The sequence below is a fragment of the Pseudochaenichthys georgianus genome, chromosome 21 (assembly GCF_902827115.2).
Source record: "Pseudochaenichthys georgianus chromosome 21, fPseGeo1.2, whole genome shotgun sequence".
Classification (NCBI taxonomy): Eukaryota; Metazoa; Chordata; class Actinopteri; order Perciformes; family Channichthyidae; genus Pseudochaenichthys; species Pseudochaenichthys georgianus.
The window spans coordinates 25,580,625-25,592,923 of NC_047523.1; the positions used below are offsets into that span (position 1 = coordinate 25,580,625).

The window sequence follows — 12,299 nt, forward strand, 5'->3', positions numbered from 1 at the left end:
TGTACCTACAATGTACAGAAGAATGAATGTAAACTAAGAGCTGCAAAATATACTCAACACGAAATTCAAAATCGTTGCTGCATATACTTCTAGACATACAACTTGTATACAGACTGAAGAAACCATCTTTGTGTGGTACAGACCCCTGCAACAATCATTATTTCAATAGGTCTTGTTAATGAAAATAAGAATTGTAATGTTAGAATAATTATTTCAAAACTACTCAGCCTTAGTTTGTTTGTTGGTATTAATGCAATTTAGTATATAGTTTTGCAAATTTAATTTGTTCCTCATTAGTGATCAGTGTCTTATTAGTCTTTACATGGTATTCCTCTCCTCTCCTCAACTCTCACAGGGTCAGACAGGCCAGCCCGGATTCCCAGGAACTGCAGGAGAGAGGGGTCTGAAGGGTCACGAGGGGATGTCCGGCAAGGCAGGACTGCAAGGAACCAAGGGCAACAAGGGAAGCATCGGGTATTCAGGTCAGATTTCAGTCTGTGTTGTTTCTTCTATCCTATAAGTCTTAAACACTGGATAGATGGATAATATTTTGGTGTGTTTGTGTGTGTGTGTGTGTGTGTGTGTGTGTGTGTGTGTGTGTGTGTGTGTGTGTGTGTGTGTGTGTGTGTGTGTGTGTGTGTGTGTGTGTGTGTGTGTGTGTGTGCGTCCATGTGTGTGTTTGCAGGTCAGTCAGGTAGACCAGGTGAGAAGGGAACTCCTGGGCTGTCGGGGTCTGCAGGAGAAACTGGTCCTGATGGTCGCCCTGGTAAGTAACATCATCTATTCATTAAACTAATCTGACAAATGCTAACATCAATCACTGTAATCATCAGTAATGTGATCAGTTTTTTTGTTCACTGGGATTTGTCTGTAAGAACTCTGCCATCCTGGTAAATGGTAAACATCACATCTTCTCCTTCAGGGGAAGGCGGCTTGCAAGGACCTCCTGGTGTTCCTGGAGAGAAGGGAGATCCTGGAATAGATGGCATCCCAGGATCCTCAGGGGAAAGAGGAGACCTAGGTTAGTGTTGGGGAGTTAAGAAGAGACTAAACAATTTCCTTGTTTGTTGATACGCTTTCACATAGAATAGCCTCATCTAATATCATACATACTCTGCATCGGGATATTCGAATTAAGCTTCATACAAGCACTCTTAACCAGTGCAAGCACATTTTACCGGAAAACACAAACACTTGATTAAGTCAAACACCACCCATCACCTAAAGTCAGGGGTTCCGGTAGCAGTGCATTCTCCTATTATGGTAATATATAACAACTAATATCAGCAGACAAGGGGTAGATTTAAGTTGTTTTCCTCTGCAGACCCCCACTAATAAATATTTTGTAGAGACTTACTGTAAGGTGCTTTCTCCCCCCTCCTCCTGCAGGTTTATCTGGCCAAGGTTTCCCTGGATCTCCTGGAGTGCTTGGTGGCACAGGTCAGTGTCTTTGCAACAAAGATCCATATCTTCCCTCCGTCACTCAATCAGAGTTTCATCATGTGGCATCCTCTCTCCCTCTCCAGGTGACAAAGGCAGTCCTGGTTTCCCTGGCACTCCAGGTCATCCTGGCGTCTCTGGTATCAAAGGAGACAAGGGACTTTCAGGCTCACACGGACCCCAGGGCGAGACAGGCGAGACGGGGTACCCAGGTAACTCCCTCGAGGGCCCTAAGGGAGAGTCGGGAGCATCAGGACAAACCGGAGTAACAGGTATGCCATACACATGACAGACCAAACATGTATTATGTTGATGAGAACCTCCTAAATGTAGGCATATTATATTGAATAGAATAACATTATCTATGGTTTTATTCGTCTTCTTAACTTTTTCAAACAGGATCTCCAGGAGTACCAGGGACCTCTGGTGGGCCAGGCAGAGGGGGCCCTAAGGGAGACAAAGGAGGCCAGGGTCAGCCTGGTTTCCAGGGAGAGTCGGGACATAAGGGTGATGCTGGAACTCCTGGACTCCCTGTACGTTGCCCATGACTTTTTACTGTACATGTTGTGTTAGTTGTGCACGTCAGTCCTGATTTCATTACACTTTGTGTTTGTTTTACAGGGACAAGATGGCCTTCCAGGTCTTTTTGGACAGAAGGGAGAGAGGGGATTGCAGGGAGTCCCTGGCTTCCCAGGTACATACAATGTGAAAGTCTATGACTTTACGTGTGTTTGCCTTTATGAATTTTGAAAGGAATGTGAGTACAATACAAACGTTAAAATACACTCTTATTGAATGCAAACTCTAGGTACAAGGGGTCAAGGGGGTGACATTGGATTCAAAGGAGAATTTGGAGACAATGGATTCCAAGGAGAGAAGGGTAAATATAAAGGGGAAACGCTTCAGTCTGTTTATATTCAAAACTATCTCTGTCTCAATTACAGAAATCATAACATATATTACAAATCATATCAGAACCAAAATGATCATCTGAAAAACGTTGTCTAAACACTAGACTGTATATTTCAGGCATTGATGGCCCCCCAGGTCCCCCTGGCCCTCACACCTACATCAAAGGAGACATTGGGTTTCCAGGTCCTCAGGGCATACCGGGTCCCCAGGGGCCATATGGGCTCCCTGGACAAAAAGGACATCAAGGTGACGTTTTGCTTAAAATTGTGTATCCCAACCACGTCACCTGCTCATTTGTCCTCCCTATCCATTTTTCCTAATTCTATATTGCCGTTTTCTTTCTCTCTCAGGTGTGACAGGTGTTCAAGGGCCAAAAGGTGAAGATGGCATTCCTGGATATAATGGTCAGGCTGGATCCAAAGGAAACTCTGGTCTTCCAGGGCCACAGGGTGAGAGACACAAATCGGGATGAATGGTGTGGGTAAGAACTGCTTTCTTGTCGCTGTCATTCCTCATTAATCACCTGATGTCTTTAGGACCCAGAGGACACCCTGGCCCCCCAGGACCTGATGGTGTTCCAGGTCAAATTGGTCACACCGGGCCCTCATCCATGGATCACGGGTTCCTGGTAACCCGCCACAGCCAAACGGTGGAGGTTCCAACCTGTCCTGAAGGAACCCGGCTCATATATGACGGCTATTCCTTGCTCTACGTACAAGGCAACGAACGCTCACATGGACAGGACTTGGGTAAATAACACAGCAAGAGAGGGAAATATAAAGGAGTAAGATAAAGGCAATCACAAAGGTTTTTGGGATAAATGACATGTCTACTCGCTCTGTGTTTTAGGTACGGCCGGTAGCTGTCTGAGGAAGTTCAGCCCCATGCCCTTCCTGTTCTGCAACATCAACAATGTGTGCAACTTTGCCTCCCGTAACGATTACTCCTACTGGCTCACCTCCCCTGAGCCAATGCCCATGAACATGGCACCTATCACCGGTCAAGGCATCAAACCCTTCATCAGCAGGTTTGTCAGCATTTCTATCGTTTAGAGGTGTACAGGGTTATCATCTTCTGATCAACCAACAGATTAACCGTCTCTGGATCTGTATTCTGATAAAAGACGAGAACTTTACACGGTTTATACCGGAAGTCCTGTTAATTTGGGCAAATGTTGTACCTTCTAACTAAATGTTAATTGGCAAAGCAAATGTTTGATACTCTTTTGACCTTAACATACTTTGTTCCTGTGTGTGCCTGTGTGTGCCTGTGTGTGTGTGGACAGATGTTCTGTGTGTGAAGCTCCAGCCATGGTGATAGCAGTTCACAGTCAGACCATCATGATCCCATCATGCCCCCATGGCTGGGACTCTCTCTGGATTGGATACTCTTTCGTCATGGTAAGACAGACAGTGTCTGATCTCAAGAATACATTCGGTTTGCCCGTGCACCACCAATACTTCAAACAAGCCAGAGGAGCAATGATTCAGGAACGTGTGGAAAGAAGTGCTCACACACATTGTGAAACATTTTTTTTGTTATTTTGTTTTGAGGTCAATTTTTGTAATTACACAATTAGGAGGAATAGTAGATGGAGAGCAGCTAATGTAAATATAAATCTCTCTAACCTTCTTCATGTTTCCTGCCAACGTCAGAACACACATGTTAATCACAAATCTAGAATTAAAGTGTCAGTGAAGAACATTTTCTTTGCATTTAAACATTCTGTCTTTAAAACATCAATCAATAACTGTCTTCAAAATGTGTTTAATTTGGTTAGTAAGCAGTTTTCTTGGTGTGTTATTGTAGCACACCAGTGCCGGTGCAGAGGGCTCTGGCCAGGCTCTGGCGTCTCCTGGTTCCTGTATGGAGGAGTTCCGCAGTGCTCCCTTCATCGAGTGTCACGGTCGTGGAACCTGCAACTACTATGCTAACTCCTACAGCTTTTGGCTTGCCACCATTGAAGATGAGGACATGTTTACGTAAGACAAAACGCTCAGACATTGAATTTTACATGAAATAGTAACTTAACACCCCTCGAAAATCTTTGTTTTGCTGACCTTCAGTATGTTTAACTTGTATCAACTTTACATTATGAGCCTGGTAATAAAGGTGGAATTCTGATGTTTTTCTCCCTATCTCAGGAAACCTGTTCCAACAACGCTAAAAGCCGGAAATCTCCGAACACACATAAGCCGCTGTCAGGTGTGCATGAAGAGGACATATACATAAAGATTCCTCCTTCCTAACCTGCAAGGAATCCTGTGGGCGCTGACGTCTTTGACTTGGCTTAACTTGCGGTTTTCATACGATGGTGCTATTTCCCTGCATGTGACAGGAGAGGGACAGAGGTTTGCTAAAACAGCCGGAGATTGAAACATTAACAGCCACAACACGGAGACCAAGCAGCCTTCTGATTAATGCACAACAACATGATAACATTATGTCTCTAATGAATTGCACTAAGTTTACCACTGCACTGAGTACATGCCCCCTAAACTGGTAAGCTGGTGTTCATTTTGTGTGAGTCAGGTGCTATTCAATCTTACTTATCTGCCTTATTCCATTGTTTTATCTTTTTCCTGCCAATGCCACAGCATTCAAAGATATAGCCACATTGTATTCTAGATTTTAACTTTTTTTACACATACTAATGTAAAGGATGGGACTTACCACTGGTTACAGACGCTTGCCATTTGCTTAATCACCATTATGTTGCAGACGCAGATATATAACAATCACTCTGTTGTAAATATAATGCATTCCTCTAACATAGTTCAACATACTCTCCTCAGGTCATTATTGAAATACTTTGTGTGTTATTAAGTCCATTTTTATTTATAAGATTTATGAGAATATGTTGGACTTGAGTGTATCTAAGATTCCATTGATCCCCAAAACATCTGACAATCAGCGCCTTATTATCATCCAAAACAGCACTGAAAGAGCATTTGTGTGCCTGTGTGTGCCTGTGTGTGTGTGCGTGTGTGTGTGTGTGTGTGTGTGTGTGTGTGTGTGTGTGTGTGTGTGTGTGTGTGTGTGTGTGTGTGTGTGTGTGCGTGTGTGTACATATGAGAGGATTTGGAAGTGGGGAAATAGATCAAACAAAAATCACCTTTGCGTATAACAGCTATGTGTTAAAGGATTTTCACTTCTCACATCACATGAACCAAATGTACTAATCCCAAAGAAATGCACATGTATATATACTTAGGCATAACATGAACTTGACTGTTCCTGTTTGTGAATTACTTTTTTATCCCTCTGACATAATGCAAAAAATATAGTGAAGGGTCACATATTTGTTTATTCCTAATATACATTTTCGGAGATAACCTCAGACAAAGTCTTGGTGTCCCTTTCACAGATATTTAAAGGTTTAAGCTCTTTCTGCTGTTGAAGTTACAGCAGTTACTCTACACTGACCGTAACCTGTTTTTGTTTGTTTTGTGTGTGTGGTTGTGATGAAATGCTCCATGAAGTATATACAGCATCAGTTAACAAACTTGATTACTGTCAGAATAATCTAATAAACAAACCAAACCGAACATACTTTCTCAACACTTTATATTCTCCAGATCCCATACTGTGTAATTCCATCAATAAAGTGATGTGTAGAATTTCCTTCTTAATTTATGACAGGTGTTTTTTTTTCAACGGGGATGTAGAAGGTAGTACTTCAAGACGACCACAAGAGGGCAGCACCAGCACACTTTGTAGGTCAGTTGCTGAAGATTTATGACTTGAAAGTTCTCCTTTCATTTGGTTCACAAGCTCTCTGTGTTTTTGGGCTATTATTACAAAAAGAGACCGCAAAAGCTGACCTCAAATTCTTCAACCCTAATTTAAATGCAGCCTCTGCACCTTACTTCCACTGTGTAATGCAACCGATACCTCAGCACTTCTGCCGGGACTGCGGCCAACAAACCCGTTCACCCCATTGAAACACAAACAGATCGATACGCTTTGTGAAGAACCAGATAACCCCTCCTTTCATCACCACTCTCGTCTTTCACCTATTACCGGAATCCTATCCCTTGTTTCCTCTCTTGTCACCAGACAGACAAACACAGTCCTTGACCCCTGGCTATCTTCATACAAATATCTAACAAGGCCTTGACCTTTGACCTTCGAGGACTAGGTCACTCAGGTGGGAGTCACACTGGATGCGCATACATCGCCAAAAGGTCAAATGGTCAAATGACAGATACAACTGAGGGCAACGGCCTAATGACCACGATCCAGATCATTTGCTGAACTGCTGACATGTCTGCATGTAGGCCAAAGGCTGCATTTACAGACAAGAGGCTGAAAGCTGTCCTCTGCTGTTGTAAAGGGTAACATGTCACGTAAGGAGAAGTTGATACTACCTGAAATCTGATCAGTTTTCAATTTTAACCACATTTAAATGTTTTAATCACAGCTACATTTACAGAAAGTACTGATGTAAAACAATGGTGTAATTGTCTTTAGTTCTCATAAATTAGTTGTAGGTTAAGGCTTATAACTATATATTTTAAAGAGTTATTAACTTAAGGATTTCATGCATCACTTTTTCCATTATAGAGCTCTAACACTTTGAAGGTTATCAAGGCACAACAGATGAAATGTAGTTGTGTGCTAGTGAAGATAAAAGACAATTTAAAACTTCTGTTTAGAGTCAACAATATAAATGTAAAAATAGGCTTTCAACTATGGCAAGTAGTGTATTCATCAATTCATTCACTATTATTTTAGAGTAACACACAGATGATTCCTAAAAGCAAAGACAAATCACATTCAAACTAGTACATAAGTCAATAACAATATCAGTAATCCTTAAGAATCACAGTTGAAGAGATTATCAAAATAAAGACTGTAATATCTGTTGAAAAAATGTGTTATGACAGTAACAAATAAATTAAATAATAATAATAAATAATAGAAAGGTGGCCAAATTCATCTTAAGAAGTTGTCTAATTTATTGCTTGGATTAACCATTAACATAAATGATGTAGAGTGAGGGAAACTTAAAAATAAGTAGAACACTTGGTTGCTGTTTAGATGGCTCTTTTTTATTTTATAAGAAAATCTTTTTGAAGTCAGGAATTTTAAAACCTACGTACATGAAGATGTGGTTTTCAAACAGATTTAGGGAATTAAGCACATACATGCCATGTGATTAGGGTCAACAACCAGCCTTAGTTAGGGGTTTAGGAGGTTAACACCTTTACATGATTTAATCCTATTCTATGTTTGCTAATTTGAGACCTGACTTCAGAATTACAATCGCCTTCAGTGAAGTGAGGATTATAGTGGTAACAGATTAGTGCAATAATCCAGCCATATAAGAGAGAAAACAGAGAGGCTGACTGAAATAGTTCATAAAATATTATATAATATTTTGTTATTCCTTATTTTAGGTTGCTTCAAACAAACAGCATTTTAAGGACGGGCAGGTATTTTACTCTTGCCTTAGTTTGTATATATGTCATATATGTCAAATTGATAATGAGAACTTGATTTAGTTCCTGTGTAACTGTGTCATGTTTTCGAGAATGTGTTTACCACAGGTGCGGGAATGCCTCAGGAGGTTAGTATGACCCTGACCTTTCTCCTGAGTGGATCAAGCGAGGCCACAACCTCCACACCACACCCTCCCTGATCCGAGCCAAATACAGATTAGCTTGCAACACAGCACGCAACTCAAAACATAACGCAATCCACCCGGAGCAAACACCAACATACTCTCTCACAAAAGAGAGGGACTTTGCATACCAGTGATTTTGTATCATTCTGGGATTGCACAAACAGCTACAATCAGAGTTTATGAGAATCAGCTTTACTTTCTCACACACAGGAGGATAAGTACTGAAAAACATTTTAAGACTCATAAATCTTACAGATTTTGGTTCAGGTTTGTAGTTGTTATATATTATTTTTTTATAAAAGTTAATGGCAAACTATGGATTGGCTGGACATCTACGCAAATATTATGACAAAAATTGAACTTTTCACTTTAAAAAAACACTAGACTATTTCATCTGGTCTTGGTTAAAGGCCCTGCAATGAAATTATATAAAAAGAAATGTAAAAAAAACAATGTATTCTCTTGGATTTTGTGTGTCAAAATGCAATGTGATTGAACTCGGCAAACAGATAGGGTTCAATTGGTTATCAAGAAGTAAACCTGTTCCACACCGAGACAAATTAGGAGCAAAATCAGATATGACCAGCCCCACAGAAGAGGTCAGGGAAGTCAAGTGAAAACACGTATGTGGGGGAAGCATAGGAGCTTTTTATTGAGTTCAGCTTGAAAGAGAAGAGAAGTTTGAAACCACTAAACAATACAAAGAAGGTCTGAAAACCCTTGCAAAAGTCAAGATAACTGAGGTGGAAAACATCTACACTTTAAAAACCTTAAATTGTTGACCTGAGCGACTTTTTTCATACTCTAGTTCAGTTGACAAATTGTAACCGATTCAAGATATTTAGAAGATGGCAGTGAAAGATGCAACATAATAGTGGGTGTTTTAGTATTTCCTGGACAAGCTGCACATGCTGCAATCTGGCAGGTATGTTGTACTTACACCTGTTTAACTCCTGATCACACCTAATTGCAAGAAAAAAGCAAACATGCACATCAATCCTTAAAGTTATTTGTTTGAAGTGTAATATAGGTGTCATTCTTTACCATCTTCTTACAATAGAGTATGTCTGCAGACCGCAGCAAGGAGGCGTTTCCTATAGGGGCGTTTCCTATAGGGGCGTTTCCTATAGGGGCGTTTCCGATAGTGAACGACGGGAGCCGGTGTTGTGTCACATTATGCCTCCCCGTCATGAAATGCCCCCCTTGTCACGGGAACGCGCATTTCTAAATGATACGTTTACGCCTCTAAATGACACGTTTACACCATAGGTTTACACCTTAAAAAGATGTTTAAAACGAAAAGTAAACGTTCAGGGTTTGTATTAATGGTAATATTCAGACTGTGAGTTGTTTAGTGGTAGCTCATAGTCTGATTCTTATGGTTTAACTTTCGCTCCGTATTTGAGATGTCGAAATTCATTCGTCACTTCCTTTTCAGTTTTTGTTTTTTTTAATCTTTTTTTTATCATTATTGTTACGTCCTGTCTGTATAAACGTGCTTTAAAATGTATTGTTTAATTTTACATAGTTGTCATCTAATAATCAAAATATGTTTACAAATGTTACATAGTCTTTGTCAGCATATTATTATATACGCTATGCGTACAAAATAAAAGTGTGACATTCATGAAACTTGCTCCATTTATTGGTGCCAGTCCTAGAACCATACCCTGAAAAATGCTTGACGGTGGGATTCATAGAAACCTCTTTTGGGGGGGGGGGGGGGGGGGCATTTTATGACAGGCCTGGCCATCACGATATGCCCCCCCTTGCTATCTTACAAAATAAAAGTGTGACATTCCTGAAACTTGCTCCATTTATTGGTGCCAGTCCTAGAACCATAGCCTGAAAAATGCTTGAGGGTGAGATTCATAGAAACCTCTTTTTTTGGGGGGGGGGGAATTTTATGACAGGCCTGGCCATCACGATATGCCCCCCCCTTGCTATCTTACAAAATAAAAGTGTGACATTCCTGAAACTTGCTCCATTTATTGGAAAAGAGGTTTCTATGAATCCCACCGTCAAGCATTTTTCAGGGTATGGTTCTAGGACTGGCACCAATAAATGGAGCAAGTTTCATGAATGTCACACTTTTATTTTGTACGCATAGCGTATATAATAATATGCTGACAAAGACTATGTAACATTTGTAAACATATTTTGATTATTAGATGACAACTATGTAAAATTAAACAATACATTTTAAAGCACGTTTATACAGACAGGACGTAACAATAATGATAAAAAAAAGATTAAAAAAAACAAAAACTGAAAAGGAAGTGACGAATGAATTTCGACATCTCAAATACGGAGCGAAAGTTAAACCATAAGAATCAGACTATGAGCTACCACTAAACAACTCACAGTCTGAATATTACCATTAATACAAACCCTGAACGTTTACTTTTCGTTTTAAACATATTTTTAAGGTGTAAACCTATGGTGTAAACGTGCCATTTAGAGGCGTAAACGTATCATTTAGAAATGCGCGTTCCCGTGACAAGGGGGGCATTTCATGACGGGGAGGCATAATGTGACACAACACCGGAATTCCCATCACTAGAACAATGACTTCTTCTGCGAGGATTTATAAAAGCAGCTGGATAAAAAAAGTTAGGAAACGCCCCTATAGGAAACGCCTCCTTGCTGCGGTCTGCAGACAGACCCATCTTTTTTGAAGCTGTCGAAGCTGTAGTGTGGACAGGCCGTCTTAAGGCCCTGACACACCAAGCAGTCACCAGAGGACTAGCCGACGCTGAAGTCGGCTGTTGCCTGGCCGTGTTCTCCTGCGTTTTGGCCATGTGTCGCACGGGAACACACCGCACCGACTTCAGTGCGTGAGTGGCAATAACTCTCCTTACCAGCAGGCGGCGGTAGTGTGTATTCGTCATTCAAAAGAGGCAACAACCGGAAGACAGAGAAGAAGAAGAGTATCTTTTCTCCGTAATATCATACAGAGCTGGCCTCTCCTGGATCAAGGTGATGAGCAGGTCTTCGTTTGCATCATTCCAGATCGCCATGATGAGATGAAAATGAATAGCAGTCTGTGTGTGCCTTCTTAAATCGTTTGTTTACGTCCCTCACTTCCGCTTCGCTTCTCATGCACTGATTTGCTAGCTGAACAGCCAATCAGAGTGATTATTTGGTCCGATTCAACATGTTGAATCGGCCATGCATCGGGTCTGGCAGTCCAAATAAGGCGTGTCACGGTCGACGGTGCGGGACACACCAACCTGACTAAGGCGCCGCGAATGCCCGACAGCCTCTGACTCCCAAAATCAGGTTGGTGTGTCAGGGCCTTTACAGTGTTATGGCTACTTTTGTTCATAGACTAAATGGTGTCATTGTTGACCACTCCAACATTAGACATGACATTCCTGGGCTGTTTTTGCGAGATAGAGTTCATTTCACCCCTGGGGGAAATGATATTTTTTTAAAGTCACTAGCCTGCCTGAAAGACCACCTCCAAAGACTGTGAACTGCTAAAATGTCAGTATCACTGTTTTTGGATTTGGCCGGCTTTAGAGTATGTATTCTAAGGCCCTTGCTAAGCCCAGACTGTCATGGCTAATGTTGAGTTAGATATTACATCTGTAGCCATAACACTGTTAACATGGCTGCTCTTCCTCTTCCCCACATCCCCCCCCCCTTCCCCCAATGGACTCTGTAGCTCTCCAGGCACAGGCTGTCTGTCAAACCTTTTATTTTGTATTTGTTATGATGTTTTTTGTTATTTTATTTGTTAAAATAATTCTGTATTTATGTAAATATTGAAAATAAATTACATTCATATTTTCACTTCTTGTGTCTACTGCTTACTGAAAATGTTAGCTATCACATCCAAATGGGACTATCAAATGAAGGGATAAGCTTACCATACAATACAGAAAACATTACACATTAAGGCTCACATCTTTTCCCAAGCCGGAGCAGTCTGAAAAGAGTCCCACGTTTAAAAACACAAAATCTTGAAAATGAATACTACGCTGTCATTTATCAGTGACAATGCAAACAACAAGAAGGTCTCCCCTAATCCCATGTATTTTGGCATCAAATATGTCATAAGCATACCATAGAATGTAATTATGAAGTGCAATCCCTACAGGGTCGTAACGTCACAGAAGATAATACCTTTTAGATTGTTTCGAAATTGTTCAGTATGCAGATAAATATTTGTTTTACAATAGAAACATTTTTCTCCATAAATATTCCCACATGTTGTGAGCATCAACTTTAAATCTTTTGTCAACAAATAAAAAACATCTTAATTTCCTTTACGACAACATTTTGTTTATAACACCACTACATTAACAATAAG

At 40.7% G+C, this 12,299-nt stretch overlaps 1 protein-coding gene across 1 annotated transcript in view; it reads left to right on the forward strand.

The window, feature by feature from the left end:
* Positions 1 to 5,900, forward strand: part of col4a1 (collagen, type IV, alpha 1) — a 44,453-nt gene extending 38,553 nt beyond the window's left edge. The window contains exons 38-52 of the mRNA XM_034109428.2: positions 356 to 482; positions 686 to 766; positions 923 to 1,021; positions 1,390 to 1,440; positions 1,527 to 1,712; positions 1,840 to 1,973; positions 2,062 to 2,134; positions 2,249 to 2,320; positions 2,470 to 2,598; positions 2,703 to 2,801; positions 2,889 to 3,101; positions 3,202 to 3,379; positions 3,638 to 3,752; positions 4,162 to 4,334; positions 4,497 to 5,900. Coding sequence (XP_033965319.1) covers positions 356 to 482; positions 686 to 766; positions 923 to 1,021; positions 1,390 to 1,440; positions 1,527 to 1,712; positions 1,840 to 1,973; positions 2,062 to 2,134; positions 2,249 to 2,320; positions 2,470 to 2,598; positions 2,703 to 2,801; positions 2,889 to 3,101; positions 3,202 to 3,379; positions 3,638 to 3,752; positions 4,162 to 4,334; positions 4,497 to 4,584 — 1,818 coding nt within the window. The 3' untranslated portion in view covers positions 4,585 to 5,900. The remainder of the gene's footprint in view (positions 1 to 355; positions 483 to 685; positions 767 to 922; positions 1,022 to 1,389; positions 1,441 to 1,526; positions 1,713 to 1,839; positions 1,974 to 2,061; positions 2,135 to 2,248; positions 2,321 to 2,469; positions 2,599 to 2,702; positions 2,802 to 2,888; positions 3,102 to 3,201; positions 3,380 to 3,637; positions 3,753 to 4,161; positions 4,335 to 4,496) is intronic.
* The last annotated feature ends 6,399 nt before the right edge of the window (positions 5,901 to 12,299 follow it).